Genomic DNA, 21,297 nt, shown 5'->3' with positions numbered 1-21,297 from the left:
AGGAAGAAGAGGGGGACGAAGAGGCGACGAGTTCAGAAGATGACGAAACAGACGAGGAGCTAGAACACCCTTAGCTTTTATACGATACGATACGAGACGCCAGGGCGGCAAAACCAAGGACGTTGTTTATTCTAGTTCACTTTTATGGTATTAGTTTTTTTTCAGGCCGTCTATATGTAATCATGAATTTTTCGTGTTCACTTATATGATAGATTTTTTTCAGAGTTTTAATGTAATCGTGAAATAGTCTGGTCAAGTATATTTGAATTTTATACAAAGATATTGTAGTACTAATCAGTCAGTTAATTTAAACAAAACGGAAGTTCTATATTCAGTCGTGCATGCAGTTACATTTTTTTTCGATAAAGGGAATATATTAATATCAAAAAGATACCAATTACACCCAGCCTCTGCAACAACGCACCACCTTAATGGCACTACGGATGCACACAGCCAAAAAAAGGAAAAGAAAACTAAGAAACAAAAGTCCCGCTACAGTATCTCGGGCCTAACAACAGCAATACATCCACCGCCAAAACAACACCTGAAATACAGACTCTCCAAAAACGACGCCTCCAAGAAGGGAACAGTGCTCTAACACCGTCGTCGCCCGATCAACGATCTTAGGTTTTCACCCTCGTTCTGTGCTTTCTTGTTGGCGATTATATATGTATGGCTGTGCATCGCCCATTGTGTGCTTTCAGATATGGTGTACAAATCCAGATCAGTCTGCAGTGAATTTCTGCGGAATCGATGCTCATGCATGTTAATTGTATTGTATGGCCTGTAGAACAACGTCAGATTTCAAATTATGGAAGAGAACTCTGTTTATAAGTGCCAGACATCCCACTCCGGTAGTGTTGGATTTTGTACAAAATCATGGTTCTTGAAAGCGGCAGGATACTGGTTCTTCATCTGTTAAATATTATTATTATGGGTACTAACATATATACAAAGTATACATGAGATTTGTACATTAGAAAAAAAAATCAAATGAAGATATCTGCCCAAAAGTTGCAAAACTAGTGTAGTTTTTTCCTGGTTGCTCTTAGCTTCAGCCACAGATCTTTTGCTTGAAAATTGCTCTGGATGCAAAAAAAAAAAAAAGGTATGGACATGTTTGGCCGAACACCTTGAAATATGAAAGAATTCCTAATATTCCATATATGGCGAGCACCTAGCACGAACAACTCCATGAAGAAATGTGTTTGCTCCAGTCCAACCCCTTCATCTCAAACTCAGCCGAACTCAAACGTAAAAAAGACGAGTGAGATCGCATGAATTATGATACCCCTTCACGATCAAGGGCATGATTGTCTTTTATGGATATTTAGAGAATAATTAATTAATACGTTAACCCTTTAGAAACCCATAAGGCCCAACTACTACATGTGTATGAATCTGTACGCGTAGGCCTTATATTTGTATAAAAACATTGTACGTCGGTGGTGGACGGTGGCACGACGGGCAATGGTCTGTTTTTTCCACACAAGACAATCCGGCGGCAACGAAAGACATGTCCGGCGGCAATGAAAGACATATCTAGCGGCAACGAAAGACAAATTCGGCGGAAAGAAAAGTCTGGCGGCAACAAAAGACATGTCTGACGTGCTCCGGCCTGCCATAGCCAGTGAGGTCCAAAACGGAAACCCTGCCTAGAGGAGATATTGTTCACGGCAATGACAGTGTTCGGGTGACCGCTTTCGCCTGGGCCGGTGACGAGGAGCGATGTGGAGTGGTCGGCCTTGACATGGGGATCGCTTGACCGACAAGGATGCGACTCCCGGTGACGGGGAAAGGATTGTGGCGGCAACACAACGATCACGAGCGGGGCGTCGGTGACCGATGAGGAAGGAGCAGTTGTATGCGGTATATACGGTATACCCTCGTGTGCGTATACTGGCTCTGGACATATGCTTAGGAGGGTCAACTCTAATTTCGCATTTAATTAGTTAGCTAATGACCCTGATAGCCAAACTGAGTTTCGAGAGGGTGTAAAACTGGAGCAAGCCTCTCATTGCGCACGACCAAAGTTTTAAATAGCACACTATAGCTTGGCTACATAGGATTTAGGCCTAAATAGAATCTCTCACTGATAGCTCCCTAGATCCTGCTAAAATGCTAAATAGGACTAAAAATAGCGCTATTTATCCGCTAAGCCAAAATATTTTAAAATTTAAATATAAAAGTTACAACAACTTATGTAATATGCATTTATGCACGGGAAATGCAGTTTGGCTCCCGGGTCTATCTACTCCCGCTTCCTGAACCAACGAGCCTGTGCCAGGTGGAAGCTCGTGTGCGTACTCTGTTCTGTATTGATCGAAGTATAAAAAGTATTGAACAGTGTCTTTCGCACACGCTAGACGTTCGCTATTGCCGGTACAGACTGTGGGCTGACATCCTGGAGACCTGGACCAAGTTAACCAGTCATGGAGCCGTCGAACAGCCCGCGGCTGCGCAGCCTGCATCAGCTCACAACTACCAAAATCTGGCGCGCGCAACTCTTCAGATGTCCGTCATCGACGCAAAGGCTACGCCTACGCTGATCGTGCTGGTCGTCCTAATTAGCGTGCTATTGGGATCTGCAACCAATGAAGTATGTAAGGCAAATATTTTCAGATTGAACTAGTCACTGCAGCCTTCGTAGTTCATGCGGCAGCTTATCTGAAAATATATCCTTATGATGTCCTCTACTTAAGCCGCATGGCCTGTTAGCTACATGTAATCTACAATTAATCTCATGTAAGCCTATGCCCTCTACATTGTTAAATGAGATCAGTGTTATTAGGTCATCTTCAACGGGTTGTCGCATAACGGACCACTTTTTAGTCTACTTGGGTCCGGATGTGACGGCCTGCGGGCACGAAGTATGCCTCGGGCCGTTTGCGGCCGCAGGTAGCCCTAAGTGCTCACATATACTTTAAATTAATTTACATAAATTTGGGATCCCAAAGCTCCTAGTTTGCACGTTAAGAAAAAAAAAGATAAAGATAATCCCACTGCGGGATGCCGGCCGGCCGCTTCTTAGTCCTCGTCGCCGAGGTCGATGAAGATGTGCAGCAGCGGCCACACATTGGCTGCCGGAGGAGGCGGTGGCAAGTAATCCGATCCTGGCGGTGGCGCTGACCCTGCCTATTCCTCCTAGGAGGTCGGGATGACCTCGTCGACGAGGGTCCTTTTGGCACGTTACTCTACCAAGGAGATGACCTAAGCGCGATGGTCTCCTCCTCTGTCAACTTTGCGACTTCCTCCTCCATTGTCCGGTAGTCGAGGTCGTCGTCGTCTTCTAGCGGGTCCTCGGCCGTCGCATGCTGGTAGACGACACTCAGAAACGTCGGCACCCGAGGGAGGGGCTTGGCGTAGTAGGTGTACACCCCCGGTACTAGGTTTACGCCCCGGTACTGGGACCAGTCGGTGTGGTCAGCGCGTGACGTGGGGTTGGTGTACCCCCACGGGGCTTGAAGGGTGCCTCGGCCTCCTCGTAGTGGACGTCCTCATTGCCGCAGCAATCGAGGTGGGCCTCGACCATCTTGCGCCGACGTCGTGCTCGGCCTCGAACCACCGCGCCCATAACAGGGAATCGACGGCGTATGCCGGATATGCTGTATATCTGGCAGCATGTGGGCGCATCGGCATAGGATTTTGTGGTGGCGCGCGAGGCCGTTCCTCGGGTTCGCGGGCACCGGCACGTGCGCATGGTTGAGGTGCCATCCATGTGGGAGTTGCACGTCTAGCAAGGGGAGTGGTGCCTCGATGTCGGCATACAGGCACGTCGTCGACATGTTGACGTTCATGCTGGCACCCGAAGCGGGAGGCGGTTGCGAGAAAGGAATCGGAGGAGGTCGCGGTGTCCTTGCCGCGGGCGCGGGGGCGTCCTGGCGATCGCCATTGCCGCACGCAGGCCACCGAAACAAGACCCGAAGGCCTCGTGGTCGTTCTGGCCGGGCCGGAACCAGCCACCACCTTCCTTCTTCGCCATGGCCTCGAGGTGGCTAGGGTTTGGGAGGAACTCGGGGGGTCTGGGAAGGTTCTACGAGAGTAGGGACTAGAGTGAGGGGTGGCCGATGACCTTCATTTAAGAAGACTAGCGCGCGTGGCCCTGAGCCTCCTCGCCTCTCTCGGCTACTGACGCGCTACTGATGCGTGGTCCTATCTATTTCTCGGGAAGACGCGCGCGGACATGTGCGCCGTCCATAACCACCGTGAAATGAGCGTACAAATATGTACGAAATGGACTTATGCGGACGCGAACGACCCCGCGATCCGTATGAGGTTGGCCGTTGGGGCTCGCATTTGAACCACGCGGACCGCGACAGACGTCTAATGTTTGGATGTAGCAGTCCATTGGAGTTGGCCTTTGAAGTGTAAATTAATTACAAATTATATTCGCCACTGCAAGGCGCAGACCCTCAACACTCGAATCCTGCATTTTCTTATTTGGCTCACACACACACACGGTTGAATGGTCAATACAAAAGTAGTCTACGCAAGCTCCAACATGTGGTTCTCGATCCCCAGGAGAATTCATATCTGCAATTTTATCATGTACCACGGTCCATGTAATCCTGCACTTTCTGTTCCGTGACCGCTGGTTACTGTTCAGCCCAGCATGGCTACGACTATACAATGCTCCACCACAGTATCCTATTTTTCTGCTGCTGCTGTGTCAGAGTATTGTCCATAGAACACCAATCTCACAGCAATATCCGATGGTTCAGCTGTCAGGTGCAAATGCACCCGGGAGCCAAAACTCCACTCCCTTTATGCACTACCTTTATTACTACTATCATCCTAGTTTTTTAGTACAATTTTGTATTATTGAAATTCATGCCATATTTATAGATGATATGAATGTTTAATGCCTAATTTTTCTAGGAGTTATCTTGTTTTATAGAAAAACAGTAAATGACTTAGCTCCGCTATAGCGAATTATTGCTTCGCTATAGCTTCCTTAGCGCCTAGAAATTATTGCCCCTAAGAAGCATAGGCCCCTATTTTAAACTTTGCATATAACATATGGGGCCAAGTTTTTAATCTCTTGTAATAAAGGGGCAACTAAAGACGAACCATAAATCTGAATCACCGTTAGAGAGTTATAAAACATTTGAAAGTTTTCTACTTAGGGTAGGAGCCTTCATGATGACAATTTGTTTGGCTCCTAGCACATACATGCAAACTAGCTGTCGCGCTGTGAGAAGACTGTAAAACTAACATTCGCACTGTATATTAGCTCTGGAAACATGTTTAGATATCTTTGAATTTGTTCCCAGTCGAACACTTGTGTCCTGTTGGAAATAGGTCTCTGGAAAAATAACTCTCACGAAACATAAACATGGAACATACGTTTGTCGAAGGAAAGCAATGGTGTTCATATTGCGCTTGGAGATTCAGGAGACTGAAAAAAGCAGTACTGTACTAGTAGTACTCCAACAGCACTATCCGTCCGAATCCTAATCAGGATGTGTCAGCGACAGTCTAAATCACTCCGATTCCTCTCAGAGTAGGACTGATCGTAGAACAGCCAATTCATACGTTGTAACCGACGATTCCTCTCAGAGAAGGAGTCGGAGTCGGCAGGTCCCCGCTCAATATAAGCAGGGCAAGCACCTCGTTCCACGGCGCACAAAGCAAGCGCTCCGTCCGGCCTCGTTCACGAAGAGCTCAACAAGAACATCTTCGTGCTCGGCGATTTGGATCAGGGCATGGCCATGGACGAGCAGCAGCGAGCCGCGTACCGCTGGGGCCTGGTGGCCAAGAGCGGCTACTGCGGGCACAGGCTGACCCCGAGGCCCGATGAGCCCATCTGGGTCGACGAGGTCTCCCTCGTCGGCCAGGCTGACGCCGGCCAGGGCGCCGTGGACGCCCGCGTCGAGATCGGCACGCGGGACCTTCTACTGGCGACGCTGTCGGCTGAGAAGCCCGAGGTGGTGCTGCAGACCCCGGTGTTGCTCCACGAGGAGTTCTGTTTCTACGTGACGCCGCACGGAGGCTACTCCGACTCCGACTCCGGTGCTGATGCTGACACCGAGAGCGACGACACCAACGATGGGGTCGCCGTCTACTTCGGGGGTATTATGTGTCCTCTGGAGCCTCTGGACATGGAGGAGGACGAAGAGGCCGGGAGTTCGGAGTATAGCGATGATGACGAGGAGGAACACGAGAGGGGAGCGAGGACACTGACACGGAGAAGGATGAAGAGGCCGTCAGTTCGGGGGATGACGATGACGACGACGACGAGAAACACGAGAAGGAGAGCGAGGCTACGGGCACGGAGGACGATGGCGATGCGGTGAGTTCAGGCAACAAAGACTTCGCTAGCTGCTACGAGGAGGAGAAGAGAAGCGACGGCGAGGTGGGCCGGCGCTCGGGAGTTTTTGCGTTTCTCTGTCTGCTGACGTTCCTCGTATTGGTGATGTCACTCATGTATTGTTAGTTCATGATGATGATGCTCGTCTATGGCTAAACTGTGTTGTTGATTTTACTTGATTTGGAGATAGTACTGTAACAGATCGGTTGTGTTCAATAAAAGGGAAATTTGTAAGTTGGGTTATCCATTTGTTCAATAAAAGATATGGTGAATAAAATTAGGTACTAATTGAAGATATTACTTACTACATCTGTTATTCCAGAGTTAGGTAGCATTAGGAAACCCTTCGAAATTTTGTCTCGAGCATCTAGAGCGCCTATGTTTTCTCCAAAATATTATGCACTAATGTGTTGTTAGTTCGTGAAGCAATATGATACAAATTTATTACCATTTTGCCTCACTACCAAGACTCCTAGGTAAGAAAGATACTCCACCTGTTTCATATGAAGTGTTAGGAAGCCTAGCGCCGCCTCCACCTCCATGCTTTTCATAAATCGGTTCCCCGCCCCATCATGCGACATCTCTCGCCACATTGGGAGTGGTGGGGAACCCGATCTATTCGTGATGTTTTTAATAAAAGTAGTGTTTTCAGTAGATTAGGTTATGGTTTTGGTAGCCGTTTTTTTTTTGGCTCCGCCTCAATAGAGATGACATCCTCCAAAATAAGCGAGATCTCCATTCCGACGTTCACGGTGTGCTGGAAGATTACAATTGTCCAGGTATGAGCCTTGAGATTTTGCTTCGTCACATCGATTTTAAATTTTATTCTCATGGTTGTCGCAAACAGAATTTACCTCGCAATATTTTTTCCCGCGGCTACATCCTCGATAATGGTGATTTGTGCTCTCGTTCGATTGGTTTTCCATGGCATGCTCGTGTTGGTACTCTTACCGATATTGATTGACTAATATAACACATGAGTGTGTGCATGTAGCATTTTTATTGTGACTCAAAATAAAATTATAGGAGAATCTTCTTTTGTATTTACGGTTCTATGGTTTGATATCTATCTTTAGCTACCTTCAGAAAAGTAACAGATTGTGTCATAAAAAAAGAAAAAGGTTGAAAACATTAAAAATTGTTGGTTTCTTCTAGACTTTATTTGTAATCATTGGAGACATCTTGTATACTTCTACCATGTATTATTTATTAAGTAAATATATATAGTATTGATAGTCAAAAAAGTGTTCGTTTTTTACCAAAATGAGCGGACATGTACATAAAACCTGTTTAGATATATTCAGACCACCGACACTTATTTTGAAATATAGGAAGGACAGCCCTAGCAAGAGAAACCAAACCTTCCAGCTTCCTGCTTCACATGATGACACGTGACCACTTTTAGGCAAAATCCTTAATTTGCTGCATCGCAGAAAAAAAAGCCCCACTTTTGCTTGATTGAAGCAAAAACGGTTCATCTAGAAAATAAAATTAAAAAGACTCGTCGAATACAGACCTCGCTGGAGACTTGTTGGAGACCTCACCGGAGATTGTAGCACAAGAATTATACTAAAGTAGTAGAACGACGTAACATCTGTAGCAAAAAATTATACTATTGTAGTATCGAGAACGACCCCTCCCGGTGGACTGCTGCCAGCATTTCAACTCCTGCAGACAGCACCGATACGAACTTTTGGTAGCATCATTAGTGACCGTTTGTAGCACCGTTGCTGACCTTTTGTAGCATCACCACTAACTGTTGGCAGCACCATTCGTTTAATGTTTGAAGCACGCCGTTGGCAATTTGGAAGCACCAACGCTAACTATTTGCAGCAGCATAGCCCTTCTTTTGCAGCTCAACCGAGCACCATTCATAGCATCGCCACTCTTTCTTTGCAACTCTGCCGCCGCCCACCGCTCTCCCCACATCAACCCCCTTTTTGCAGCTTCACCGCCAACCACACACGACAGGACGGACCAGCCTTTGCAACACCATGCCGCCAGAAATCGATACCGGCAGGTGCTACCTCCTAGTGTGTGGGGAATGATCAGGATCCTGCCCAACACTCCGGGCAAGAGCTCCATCTCGTAGCCGGCATGGTCTCCAAGTGTCTAAGGTTGAAGGGAAGGGGTCATGAAAAAAAAGATAGAGGTTGGTGGTAGGACGTCGAAGAAGCCAGAGGCGAGTAGCAGTAGGCCATGTCCCCAAGGGAGGATCAACATGCATGAGGAGTCAGAGTAAGCGTGGCGGCTTCCGGGGAAGACGGTGGCCCGGCCTTTGTGAAGGAGATATGCCCTAGAGGCAATAATAAAGTGGTTATTATTTATATCTTTATGTTTATGATAAATGTTTATATATCATGCTATAATTGTATTAACCGAAACATTAGTACATGTGTGATATGTAGACAACAAGAAGTCCCTAGTATGCCTCTTAAACTAGCTTGTTGATTAATGGATGATTAGTTTCATAATCATGAACATTGGATGTTATTAATAACAAGGTTATATCATTGTATGAATGATGTAATGGACACACCCAATTAAGCGTAGCATAAGATCTCGTCATTAAGTTATTTGCTATAAGCTTTCGATACATAGTTATCTAGTCCTTATGACCATGAGATCATATTAATCACTTATACCGGAAAGGTACTTTGATTACACCAAACGCCACTGCGTAAATGGGTGGTTATAAAGGTGGGATTAAGTATCCGGAAAGTATGAGTTGAGGCATATGGATCAACAGTGGGATTTGTCCATCCCGATGACGGATAGATATGAGCATCACTTCAAACGTTACTGGGTACAAATTCCTCTGAGTGAATTGTTCCAGCTGTTCAATCTGCGCGACCTCGACAAATCTATCATCAGTTGCTACGTTCTGTAAGTGATTTATTAATTTCTACCCCATCTCGTTCATTGCCTGCACTATATATATATATATTGTCCTAACTATCTTGTTGTGTACGCTATATATTATGCGGAATGAAGAAGCGGGAAATGCGAATAAGGAACATCCATGATGTTGGGTTCATTGACCCACACATCGTTAATTCATATGTGTTAGAACACCACCCTGCCGACGTGGAGGAAGACCTGTGGCGGTTTATTAGAAAACAGCAAGAGAAAAGTGATATTCTATTTCCTTACCATTTTGGGTGAGTGTTTCTGTCTTGAGCACATTCTCTTTTGTTTACTCCATGCATGGTATGTGGCTAATCGATGAGTTATGCATGATCGTGCATGTATCGTGTCCGCAGGTTCCACTGGATTCTTATGGTAATTAAAGTTCAGACCTCCTCGGTTCTCGTCCACGACTCTCTGAATATGGATCCGGCGCTTTGGGGCGACATGAGAAAAATGATGCAAAAGTAATTATTTTCATTCATTTGCGCTCTATATCGATCGGCCTATTTCGTTCATCATTTCCTAATATCAAGTAACTAATTAATAACTCTCTTGTTTATTTAATTTTCTTTGCCTCGTAGGGTTTGGAGACGGTTCGTAGATACCAAGGTCGGTGAATTCAAAAAAGAGCTACATTTTAAAATGGCAGTGCCGACGTCTGGGGATACTCAGCCACCGGGGACCAATCTATGTGGATACTATGTTTGTGAGAGGATCCGGAGATACTGCAATGAGCGGGACCAGACGTGTGAGAACAACATCCTGAGGAATAACCTCCGGAAGACGCTTAGTCTAGAAGCTCGCTTCCGACCACTTCAAGAGGAACTAGCTGGATGGTTGGCGAGGGAAGTCATCGATCCTAGAGGAGAACACTATTACGATGACGTAGATCTTTATAGGCACCGGAATTTGTAACTAACTTGTTCAAAATTGTATATGGTCATCCGATATTGAATATATATTGTATATGGTCATCCGATATTGAACATATATTGTATATTACTCTTGAATTCTTTTTGGTTCTAATTTCAAATTTGTTTGAAATTGTACATTCATATGCATGTATGTATACAGTACCGTAGAATATGTGAAACTCCTTCAAAATTAAAACCCAAAAGAAATAAAATAATACAAATTAAAAAGAAACCAGATTTAGGGGGAGGGGGGCTAAACCCTAAACCCTGCGGAGGCCTTTAGTCGCGGTTGGCCAGAAGAACCGCGACTAAAGGTCCTCCGCCCTGGCGCTCGCCTGAGGCCCACGTGGATGGGCCTTTAGTCGCGGTTCGTAAGGAACCGCGACTAAAGGGGGGGGCCTTTAGTCGCGCTACTTTGGTCGCGGTTGGGCCACCGCGACTAATGGCAGTTGCCAACCGCGACCAAAGCCTGTTTTTCCACCAGTGCCTTACACACCAGGAAAATAAGTACCCGGAACAGCCCCTGCAAATCCTCCATCCACAATAGTATTACCGAGCTGCATCACGTCGCCGCCGGCGACCACACTACTATAGATGCCGCTCCCACCACTCCACGTCGGCGGCGACCATAGGCAGAGGATCAGCCGTCATGCCGGCCTGATGCCGCCCACTGCGATACTCGATACAGTCCTTGATCTTCTTGATAAGATTCTCCGTCGTCCAGCCTATGCCGGTGACCTCCTCGACCGTAAGGCCCTTGAGGCTCTCGCGCCGACCGACCATGGCGTCATGGACGCGGAGCGTGGTCTCGCGCTGCCGGTTGTGGTGCTCCGCCTTGCGCGCAGCTGCTCCTTCACCTTGCAGACACGCTCCCGGACGTAGTCCTCCCCATCCATCTGCTTCCTGCGCCGGTCGACCTCGGGCATGGCCTTCAAACGGTCGACCATGGCCATCGCCTCCGGCAGCGACGGCCACGCCTGCATCTCCGACGACGGCTCGCCCTCGGGCAACACCATGCAGCACACCTCCACGCCGCACAGGGTCGACAGCTCACCTGTTGCTTCGATTGGATTGGGTTGAAGAGCTCTCGCACACTGACTGGCCGACCTTCTCATCGACGATGACGACGACATGGACGGAGCTACCGTTCCTCGTCTCGTCTCGTCTCGTCTCGCCAAAGTCCAAAGTCACAAGTCACGCGATAGCCGACACGCGGCTGCGTGGCCATGGCTTTGTATTTATAGAGAGCTAGCAACAGTGGGGTGAGGAAGAGATCTGGTGCTAACATACGTCCCAATTCTGGGCGGAAAAGGATGATGAGATCCCACTGAGGCGACGGACGGACGGGATGCAACAGGCACGCGGATCGCTGACATGGCTTGGTAAAATGAAACACCCCCGTCCGGCCCATAAAACGAGGCATCGGTGTTAATTGACTTGTGTCATTCCGATGGGTCTACATATTAACTGCTTCAACCAAGTATTCATTCTCCTTCCTAATCCCTAGTGTAGCACAGTCCACAAAACCATGCGCATCCGCATAGACCTGCTGGATTTGTTTCTTTGTACTCCATCGGAGAGAAAGTACAATGTTCATTCCTTATCGCTTACCGACGACCCCTACCCGCAACACATAACATATTAACAAAGTCGTACATCCATCTCAAAGAAAAAACAAGGTCATACATATGCACGTCAAAACAAAAAAAAGGTTGTACACATGAGTATCCCTTTTTCTGGTCTACAATACTTGTCCCTAAACCGCATGTATGTAATACACATTTTAGTGTGCCTATTTCATATTCACTCGTTTCCGCGACAAGTATTATAGGCCAAAGGAAGTCATGGTTTTCACATTTATAACAGATAAATATACCAAGATTTTATTATACAAGTGTATAATGTATACCTTGAATTCTCATGATAGGTTTATTTGATCCTTCTTCACAAAATAATAATTGATGATTTCTGGGAGCAAAATGCCAAGTCTATTTAGGAATCAAGCAAGAAAATATATTGATTGTCACAGTTTACATTTAGGCGTCAAAAATATTCTGCACCAGCAGAAAACTTCAATTGTTCAAATCAACAGTGGACCTCTCTGCTGCATCGATCCAACATGCATGCTCATTTTCAACACAGGCAAATATATATCTCCACTTAAAAAAACCAACGACAGATAGGCAGCAGCAATCATTGTGTTCCATTCAAGTTCAGAGCCTGGGTTTGTTTTCATTTGCTAGTTTCGTGTTTTCAAAAAACATTATCGAATGGATCATCTAGACAACATATCCCTATGTTTACATGTCCACGCCCAGGTTCTCTACTTGACTAGCATGCACATATTCCTACTTCCACACAAAGTTCCCCTCTCAACAGCACAAGCGAGTTCTCTACAAGCTACAAATCGGCCAGCTCATTTCGAGGCTTGTCCTTGCTCCGGCTCCGCCTCCTGGTCCTCCTCCTGCCCAAATGATGTCTCCTGATAGGTTTCTGGAGCAGAGTTGTACCAGTGGAACCACCCTATATGCCAGTGACCAAGACCAACACCGAGCCGCTTGACATCCATCTTCCTCAGCGGCAGACACAAAAATAGAAAGCCCCTTTTAAACCATTGCATGCTGATTTCCCTGTACAACACCATCTGCATGCACATATTCCTTTTGTTTGCAGAGAAAGACCATGTGACGGATGACCAGGAGGAGCCGTGCCGCACCCGTCCTGAACACGTCCCCAGCACTACACCAACCGGAGCCTGCAAATAACAGAGAACGTTGTAGGAAAAGGAGGCAGGGAAAAGGACTACAATATCGTACAATCACAAAAGTAGTCTGATCAAGTAACTTAAGCACAAAGCTGACACTGCTTTCAACAACATATACAGCCAAGACATGAATAATCTCAAACAAATGGCAGCATCTCAAACCCAATATGGCTAATTTCCAGCATATCAAACCAGTTGCGTCATCACTGCGCAATCATGTTATAGGAAACACGATATTTCGAACCATCAAGGAAACTAATCTCTTGGGAGTGGCGTGACACATGCAAGGAGGTCCATAGCTAGATAGCTAGTGTTTTCATACACGGATACCAGATGTCCAAATACTAGCTATCACTAAACAAATGCAAAGAGGTTCAGTGGCAAGACAATGTAAAATAAAGAAACTCTTATGATAATGTAATAGCCCACACGACACGCTGGCACCGGTGGATCTACACGGTGGATCTACAGGCAAGCACGCCTTCTCAAACAGAAGTAAAATATTTGTGCTTCACGATCTGTTCTCTATTGGGGAAATAAATTTTCACAAGAGATGATCAAGATTCTCCTCTACAGACCATTTCTGAAACACAACAAAGACATGAATAATCTCAAACAAACGGCAGCAAAATATATGGCACCTAACTTTTCATTTTTAGAAACCAGATCTGGGTAAATTTCCTACAGTCGAAACCCGACAACCAGGGTCTTTACTAACCAACATGAAAACGAAAAACCGGCTTTTGTCCAACAAAGAGAGAAACAAATTTTGCCAGGTACTAATAAAGTGAGTGTATAGTGACTGCCAAACCCCATGAAAGTTGTAGCAACACAGAAGCGCATATCAAGTCAGTGAACTATTTTAAGTCACATGAAACAATGCAAACAAAAAAATTATGTGTAATCATTTGATTGTCTAGGCTAAAGATTCTCAAAACACAACCTGTCCACAAGCGCCATAAACAGATAACCATGCAGAACATTATTGGATAACAATGGTATACGACAAATTTCAAAAGAAGTATACTATCTGGCGCACTATGTGTATGCAAAGGCAAAAATGTAAGTAAAAGTTCACGCATCATGCTTCTTCATCATAAAAGTTCTTTCTTGCAAGATGTACAAGCTAATGAAAATCAGGAGCATCCTTCAAAGAGAATGACACAGCACGCAATTTTTTACTTGTCCTGTAACTCCTGCAACTCTTATGCAATCATCCAATCTCTACCAGATCAAGCTCGCAATCTAACACTTAAAACCACACGCACTAAATCTTTCAATACCTCAGCATAAAATACACTTGATTTCTTGAATGCATCACTGTGCATTCGGTTGCTCCATTCTAAACCGGGAACTTGAAAAAACTCTAAAGTCGGATCTAAGAAGAGGAAGAGGAGGGACTTTACCTGCGAGAAGGACAACATCACAGGGGTGGAAACCATTGCCATTGCCGCTGCCACAGGAAATCTCGACACACCCAAGGACAGGAATCCACTTCTTGATATACCCAAGGACCGTACATATAAACATCAACTTTGCACCTGACATGTAAAATCAAATATATTAAAGTATACCAATTTATGAAAGCTCCAGCAATTTCATTCATTTTTTCAACAAGGCATGATGATGCATTCCATGATTCAACTGATATAGTAGAAGCAATATTATTGCATCTATGTCTGATGCAAAACATGAGAAAATGGAAGAACCAGAGACTCCCAAAACCACGGAGTCAAAGAAGAGGCCACCGTTGCCACGGTTGCGGAGTTGTAAACTTGCCGCCATCGCACGTCAGCGAGAGCGGAAGTACTGGAAGCCTGCAAAGGTAACTACAAAGTTAACAACAATTCAAACAAAATCGTGTGCCTTATACTCTAAGGGTACTCAGTAAATAATGCTGTGGAAATATGAAGTCATTTATCCTCACTAGTCACTGGTGTCTAAAATGGCTGATTACATCAACAACGATAGGTATGTCACAAATGTTAGCAAAAGACATGCAATTTTGCAAGCATAGACCACGACGTAACTTGTTATCATTCCATGTGCCATCTTATCTCCATGGATACATGAGATAAGAGATCTACATTTGATTATTTGAATGTACAACATGTCCGTCCCAGGCTGAACCGTTCCCCACCCCAGGTGCCCGATTCTCCATGCCTGGGCCAGGCTAATATCTTGCCGGGGGTCTCATAACATGCTAATGATTGTTTCTAGCACTCCAGGTCAGGTCCCAGGGACTAATATCCCCTAACATCTACATGCAAGCAAGTATTCTCAAAAAAAGTGGCACCTATGTGGAATTACTTTGCATGTAAACACCATGGTTTGTTCTCTATCGGGAAACTAAATCTGGGTAAATTTCCCTTTTAGAAACCAAATCTGGGTAAATTTCCTTTTTAGAAACCCGACAACCAGGGTCTTCACCAACCAACATGAAAAGGCAAATCCGGCTTTTGTCCAACAAAGAGAGAGAAACTTGGCCAGGTACTAATAAAGTACATCTATAGTCACTGTCAAACCCCATGAAAGTAGTAGCAGCGCGCAAGTGCATATCAAGTCAGTGAACTATTTGAAGTCACATGAAACAATGCAAACAAAAAAAATACGCATAATCATTCGATTGTCCAAGCTATAGATTCTCAAAACACAACCAGTCCACAAGCTCCAGAAACATTGCTACTACGGCAGTGAACAACAAAACAGTTGTTCTCCATGCATAAGTTGGTAAACAAATCTGGGAAGCAAATCACTTCAGTAATAGATAACAAATTTTATCAATGGACTAATCAATAATAGAAGAGAAAAAGTTATATGAAACTTCTTATCGAGAGTATGATTCCACAGAGATGGCAGATCCACTAGCACATTGTCCAATTATGAATAAGCAAGGCACTGTGGCCATGATATCACACATCACATAAGAGGACATAAAGGCAGAAGCAGATAACCATGCAGAACACTATTATTATTGGATAATAATGGTATACGAAAAATTTCAACAGGCAAGTATACTATCAGGCGCACTGTGTGTACGCAAAGGAAAAAAATGTAAGTAAAAGTTCATGCATCATGCTTCTTCATCAAAAAAGTTCTTTCTTGCAAGATGTACAAGCTAATGAAAATCAGGAGCATCCTTCAAAGAGAATGACACAACAAGAATTTTTTACTTGTGTTGTAACTTGTAATTCCCGCTGCTGCATCTATGAATGCATACTCCTGCAACCCTTATGCAATCATCCAATCTCAACCAGATCAAGCTCGCAATCTAACACTTAAAACCACATGCACTACATCTTTCAATACGTCAGCATAAATACACTCGATTTCTTGAATGCACCGCTGTGCATGCGGTTGCTCCATTCTAAATTGGGAACTTCAATAAACCATAAAGTCGGAGCTAAGAAGAGGAAGAGGAGGGACTTTACCTGCGAGAAGGACAACATCACAGGGGTGGACGCCATTGCCATTGCCACAGGAATTCTCGACACACCCAAGGACCGGAATCCACTTCTTGATATACCCAAGGACCACCTGACATGTAAAAAATAATAGATTAAAGTATACCAATTTATGAAAGCTCCATCAATTACATTCATTTAATCAACAAGGCAAGATGTTGCATTCCGTGATTCAAGTGATATAGTAGAAGCAATATTATTGCATCTATTGTGTCATCAACTAGTCTATTACTTGTTTAATATGATCATCCACATGTCCCTATTTTCTACAGTAGCGCCTTTTCCAGAACATGAGAGATAAATTCTATACTCCTCGTGGTATTGCTTCTCTAGCAACTATGTCTGAAAGCATCATCTTGTAACTACAAACCTTAGACATAAGTATGTGAGGTAACATAGCTTAAGAAACCATATCATGTTTAACCTGAACAACTGCAAACATACAGATAGGTTGTCTACAGGACATTGGGCACCAAATCAGGAAAAAAAAATCCATTTCTATTTTTTTTACTACCAACAGGATCAGTTCATTGTAATCCCCTAACTGAAAGAAAGCATCATATGCCAGCACTCATAAAATGCATTTTACATCCCACACAGATCAAAGAAGATGCAATCAAAATATCTGTGTTTCAGCTAAATGCATATTACATTTCAACGTGTCCTAGAAGAGGAGTAGACCACAGAAGATATGAGGTTCTCGAGCACGCACCGGTGCCAGGGCTGGAGCAGCGGAGGACAAGCAGAAAGGCATTGTTGTAGAAGAGCATGGAAGTGTACCTGACACTTGCCATTGCAAGTACTCCATGTAGAAGAACCAGACTGTTCACCTAATTATTGTGGATACACTTCTTCTTCCGATAGTTGACACTAGACAGCCCTCGGATGGCAGGAGTGCAGCACCTGAATTGACATGCAAAATGCAAAATCAGGTTTATTCCCTCGAATTAACATGAATGCATCCATATTTCCTGAGAAAATCATGAACCCTAGCATCAACTACCGAAACATTTTAGACTCAATGTTTTGATCGCTGTGACGCAAAAGAGGTTACTAGCGTAAGAATAACAATATTCTGTTCTTATCATCGTATTCTTAAGCCTAAACCAAGTAAGGAAAATAAGCAAGCAGTCCATAAAAGTGTCCCCTACTCATAATCAAATAATCAGGACTAAACAAGCAGACTAATAACAACTAGACAATGCATCTGGTGGGAATTCAAGCAAAACCAGAAGCAAAAATTGAGTTAAGCTAGATAGATAAGAAGTACCCCGCACAAAGGCAAGGCACAGAATGTCCATGGCTCCAGGACGTGGTACCACAGAGAAGAGGCGGAAGGAGGTAACCTGAAGAGCTCACAGGAGTGGGGTGTTGCCGAGGCTGAGAATGTCATCACCACCACCGCGGCCGCACAGCGGCAAGAGGAAAGGAGGCAGTAGAAGCCGGTTGGAAAGCCGAGCATAGCATCCACCCCACTGGAATCTGTGGCCTGCACACCGATATTGCTTTGAACCTGAAAATACATAGGGTTCAGCACTGCCTATGCCTATTTAAGCAAGACACAACTGGGAAACAAAACATCCTAAAAGTCCACTTGCATTGACAAATGTAGCTCTGTTTTATTAATTAAGTGATAAAAGACGCACATTTAAAGATAGTTGCATTAACAAGTGCTAACCACACAAAGAACGCAACAAAGCTCAGTATGCAGCCACCAAACAAGCAAGAGGCAAACCGAGCTTACATGACTATACAGATAATTTTGATTCCTGGAACTATACAGTGCATCATTGGATTGGCTCATATATAAAAGAGCTACATTATGCAGCTATCTAACAAATTTTGGATAGATGAAAAGATGGCAAATCTGACATGAAAACAAGGTCTGGTGCTACAGAGATTATACATTTACTAGTGGTTGGGGCGCCCCATGGGGCGCCTCCTCACCGGTGCTGTGCGGCCCAATTTGATAGTTCCTCATGGCTATCAGCATGTACCCTTAAACTTTAAACAAAAACTATCATGGTGGCACAAAACTATGGGATGCCTAAGTACATGGGGATGATATAGAAAGATAATCATGAAAAGAGTAAATGGAGCAACACCTCTGCTGAACTGCTGATTCCTTACATCCATCATAAAGAAAAATAAATTTATTTCGATAGCTATGTAGAAACACTAAATGGTACATGTATCTCGAGACAAATCCTAGGAGTGCTATTATAGCTTCATAGGCCTTGCTAGCTTCCTGATATCACATTATTCCATCATAAAGCTTAGACATGAATTTACATACCCTGACAAAAGAGAAACCATATGATCATCAATTCTTGTGATTGGATGCTTCTACCTTTTCCTAGGTTTACTCTTGCCCGGCATGATCTTTTCCTCGCAGAGAAGGCATCATTCTCCTCCACGCCGAGGTCGCCCAGGGCACCACCGCCAACATGCAGAAGAGAGCTACTGAGCAAGGAGATGACAGCCCAGGTCTCCTTTCACTTCTGCCTCTTGTCATTCTTCTTGTTAGTCAACAGGCTGATAGGCAGCGACCAGCCTCGGTGGCAAGGACTGGACAACAGCATGACCAAGAGCCATGCAGAAAAAGGTAGGATCTGCTTCATCCTTGTGTAGAGCACAAGGTCCTCTCGGGACCAAACATTGCAAGTCATGGACTTGATCTGCTTCTTGCGGTCCTACAAAGTGCAGTAACTATAATGTTAACAGTTGAAGTTCGCTGGACGGGTAGCTAAGAACTGTATGTACGGGAAGACAAAAGAAAATCAGCCAAACATTACAAGTGAAGTACGAGTTTGACAAAGTAAGTCTAACAACTGAACGCGTTTTTTTTTATAAGAAAGTATAGTGGTCGATGAACCACATAGTAAAGGAAGGAAAAAAGGCAGTAGCATGGATAGCAATAGTTCTGATTCACCATAAGCATGTGTAGATATGAAATATGTAGCAAGACTTGTGTACAACAGTTCAATAAGCTTCCTATTGGAGGCAGAGCTTTTGCATAACAGCTCATAAATCAAGATACGCTAATAAGTTGTCGAGCCATATCATCTCATTGGTAAATGGGGCGCCTTCTCACCGTACAGTGGCGGTCCAATCATGGTCTAATCTCCCCTCGTACAGGTTTTGTACCACCCAATTGTAACCCCAAGCCTGACAGTTTGATGTCCATCAAATCTAGTTTTATGCTAAAATATATCAGGCCAACATATTTTCTTACCCATATCAAGTATCTAGGAGCCTCTAAATAACACTATCCCCTTTGTTCCAAAAAGTCAATTAATTTGGGATGGATGGAGTACCTAGTATCTAGGAGCGCAGATCTCATATTGTTCTCACATGAGCCTAGCCAGATGTGAGGTAGACGACAGATGTTCAGAGAAAAAATTTATAAAGTGTAATACAAAAAAAAATCCACACTGCTTATGTGCAACTTGACAAGATGCGACCAATACAATGTATGGTAAGAAAGTTGGTATCAGACATGTTAAGACTCGTTGATGCATATAACAAAACAAAGATGTAACTTGCCAACTGCACTCCCATTTTGCCTTTTTACTTCCTCTCATGGTCCTCTGCTCACTCGGAGTGCAAGGATATAGTGCCAGCATTAAAATGGTTTTTTTTGTACATTACAACTGGAAAAAAAGAGTGATAGAATGGGAAGCATATTCACTGTCAAATAATTAAGGGACAACTTGATCAATCGTTGATGTCTCCTTTTAAGGTTGTACCTCGAAATGATTGGATAGCTAGCTAGATTTAATAGGAAAAATCTGAAGGTTTTGTGGTAATATTGAAATCCTTTGAGATACTAAACAAACCAATCAATCATGAATACTTCAGATAAGTTGCTGCATTGGCTATCTCATGAAGTAACAGCGCAAGCTTTCATAGTGTATTTGATAGGTGAGTACTGGTAGCTCTTTTCTCTTTATGTTTACCATGGAAAAAAGGGCCATAGAATTTATCAATAAGCTCACTTTAGTGGTAATGCTAACTGAAAATCTATGTATCCAAGTCCAGAATGTCATAGATCATTTTTTAGTGTCATACTAACTACCACCCCTGATCCGAAAATTTTCTGCCCAGCTGTTGTACATGAAAGATGCACTGTGAAACGTAACACTGGAAAGAAGAAACCGTACCTGAATCTGAATGTTTAGGATCCCGAAAGTCTTGGCTGAAGTGAAAAAACAAAAATGATATGAAGTGTTACGGTTACAAGGAGACAAGCCGTCATAATGGAGATTTTTCTTAGCCTAACATACCTAATCTACTCTGAACATATTGTAGCTTATAAAGATGCTAGCAATCATTTTCACTTAAGTGGATAGCAAAAAAGGGATAAGATGATTAAAAAATCACAGAGATATGACAAGGCAAAGCAACCAACTATACAAAAGCTAAGTAAAACATATCAGTACACATCTCGAGATGCTAGCAGTGTGTTTCTCTACAAGTGAAACATAAACGGACAGTAAGCAGAACAGTGGTACCAAATTGCAAAGCTGTCAAGAGAAAAAGCAAAACCGTGTGTGCAAATGTTAACCAAACCAGATCGGTATATTTAACGTGTTAGTACATAAATTGCTATCTGATGTTAGTGTAGAAAGAAACCAGGTATAACTGAAGCCTTGAATTAAATTAATGTAGCAAGATGCTCAGTAGAAAAGATACAATCTATGAACCCGGAAGCTCAAAAGTAAACGATTTGTATTTTTACATCATCTAGATCCTAGCTAAGAGATCCTGTGATCGGCAAACCTTCTTTGTAGTAAAAACCTAGCAATAAAAATAGCCAAATAGTCATCCTATCCTATCACCACAAACCAATATGGGGGGTCATCGGCTCAATGAACAGAGCAGATACTACAACAGAGTAGGTAGAGGAGATGTAATACATCAGAGCTCACCAGA

The 21,297-nt window shown here is 44.0% G+C and overlaps 1 protein-coding gene across 1 annotated transcript; it reads right to left on the bottom strand.

The window, feature by feature from the left end:
* Positions 1–12,458: 12,458 nt before the first annotated feature.
* LOC124684226 lies at positions 12,459–16,390 on the bottom strand. The gene is made up of 3 exons (XM_047218588.1): positions 16,330–16,390; positions 14,305–14,715; positions 12,459–12,889 (listed from the first exon to the last, which is right to left on the bottom strand). The coding sequence occupies exons 2-3, from the start codon at positions 14,344–14,346 to the stop codon at positions 12,551–12,553; spliced, it is 381 nt and encodes a 126-aa protein (XP_047074544.1). The 5' UTR covers positions 14,347–14,715; positions 16,330–16,390; the 3' UTR covers positions 12,459–12,550.
* Positions 16,391–21,297: the final 4,907 nt, after the last annotated feature.

The sequence above is a fragment of the Lolium rigidum genome, chromosome 1, assembly GCF_022539505.1.
Source record: "Lolium rigidum isolate FL_2022 chromosome 1, APGP_CSIRO_Lrig_0.1, whole genome shotgun sequence".
Classification (NCBI taxonomy): Eukaryota; Viridiplantae; Streptophyta; class Magnoliopsida; order Poales; family Poaceae; genus Lolium; species Lolium rigidum.
The sequence above is the reverse complement of the archived record's forward strand: the minus strand, read 5'-3'. Positions and strand labels throughout refer to the sequence as shown.

Bases quoted from the DNA above. Each gene is read 5' to 3' on its own strand.
- LOC124684226 (XM_047218588.1), bottom strand. From the start codon at position 14,346: ATGGCAATGGTTTCCACCCCTGTGATGTTGTCCTTCTCGCAG. The intron at 12,890-14,304 runs GTAAAGTCCCTC...TGTTATTTGCAG, and splicing joins TGATGTTGTCCTTCTCGCAG to GCTCCGGTTGGTGTAGTGCT.